The sequence below is a fragment of the Condylura cristata genome, unplaced genomic scaffold (genome assembly GCF_000260355.1).
Source record: "Condylura cristata isolate star-nosed mole 26May11 unplaced genomic scaffold, ConCri1.0 scaffold00024, whole genome shotgun sequence".
Classification (NCBI taxonomy): domain Eukaryota; kingdom Metazoa; phylum Chordata; class Mammalia; order Eulipotyphla; family Talpidae; genus Condylura; species Condylura cristata.
The window spans coordinates 33198727-33200070 of NW_004567125.1; the positions used below are offsets into that span (position 1 = coordinate 33198727).

The following is a 1344-nucleotide window of genomic DNA, read 5'->3' on the forward strand; positions in this document are numbered from 1 at the left end:
AAGGGAGTTTATCCTGGGTGGGCTTGATATAGTCAAATTTTTTAAACATTTGGGGTTTTTCCTTGTTAAAAAGATTTGTTTTTAGAGTGCTCTGACGTGTGGGAGAGCCTCCTCTTGCCTCTATTTAGGAACACTGAAATTCTTGAGAGGGTCAATGAGAAGACCACATGAAAAGCCATGTGTGTAACCCCAGGAACTGTGTGCTCCACTGTTGACAGCAAGGAGGAAAGTGGGACCTCAAATTTCTGACTATAAGGAGCTCACCTCCACCAGCAACCAGGGGGCTAAGAGGAGGCCCCTAAGCTGCAGATGAGATTGTATCCCTAGCTGAGAAAGTGCTTTCAGCTGCAAAAGATTATCATGCCAAATTTCTGATGAGCAGAAACAGGGAAATTATATAAATGTGGTTTTTTTTAAAGCTTCCATGCACATTAACTTACCACCCAGCAACACACTGAATCCAGTCCCTCTCAGGGCTCTCACCTGCACACTGTAGGAGGCCATGAGGACAGCAAAGCTGCTGAGGTGGGTGCACTGGCAGGTGGTACTGGTGTCTCTGGCGCTCACCATCCTGCAGCCTTTAGTGGCCCAGTGGCCACCACATCCATTCTGGTCATGCTCCCAGTAGACACAAAGTATCTCCTGCCATGACTGACGCACTGACTGCAGGAACAGAGTATAGATATGACTTGGTTTTCTGGTGCTCCGAAATGTCAATTCAAAGCTGGTTTGCAAAGGATTTCCCTGGGGAGATGATGCATGCAGGAAAACTCCTTCACACCTTAAGGCTGAAGTGGGCAGCCAAGGGAAAGTCTCCTCCACAACCCCATCCCACCCATCAGGACTCACATGCTTGAAGACAAAGGTGACAGGGGAGTGGAGGTTTTGGGTGGCATTGCTGCTCATAAAGGCAGAGATGACATCTGAGAGCAGGACGGAGGAGACATTTCGTAGAAAACGCTTGTGTGTCTCATGCAGAACGTCCTGCTTCTCAGACTCCAGGGCCAGAGGGGCCTCTGTCAGCAACTTGCCCATCCCTGGGATGGAGACAAGGCCCAACACAGCAGGACCTGCAGGACAAAGCTAAGACTGATGTTGGGGTCCTCAAGAAAATCTCTTATATTCACAAGAATTCTTTCCTCATCATCACCCACAACTTCCCTTTAAACCTTAGTCTGTTTTTGTCACATATTTGTAACAGAGGGTATTTGTGCACTGTGAGGCTTCAGTGACTTCAGTCATTACCTGAGGAACCAGATTCTGACTCCACATCCCACTTCAGCATCATCTGCACCTGCTTCTGTCTTAAGATGACATTCCTGTCTCCTTGGTGCTGTACCATCA

General features: G+C 48.0%; 1 protein-coding gene across 1 annotated transcript in view; it reads right to left on the reverse strand.

Moving 5' to 3' along the window:
- LOC101630907 (EGF-like module-containing mucin-like hormone receptor-like 2) overlaps positions 1-1344 on the reverse strand; it is a 39695-nt gene that overhangs the window by 15752 nt on the left and 22599 nt on the right. Inside the window, exons 4-5 of the mRNA XM_012728940.1 lie at positions 850-1070; positions 484-663 (exon numbers count right to left, since the gene is read on the reverse strand). Coding sequence (XP_012584394.1) covers positions 484-663; positions 850-1070 — 401 coding nt within the window. The remainder of the gene's footprint in view (positions 1-483; positions 664-849; positions 1071-1344) is intronic.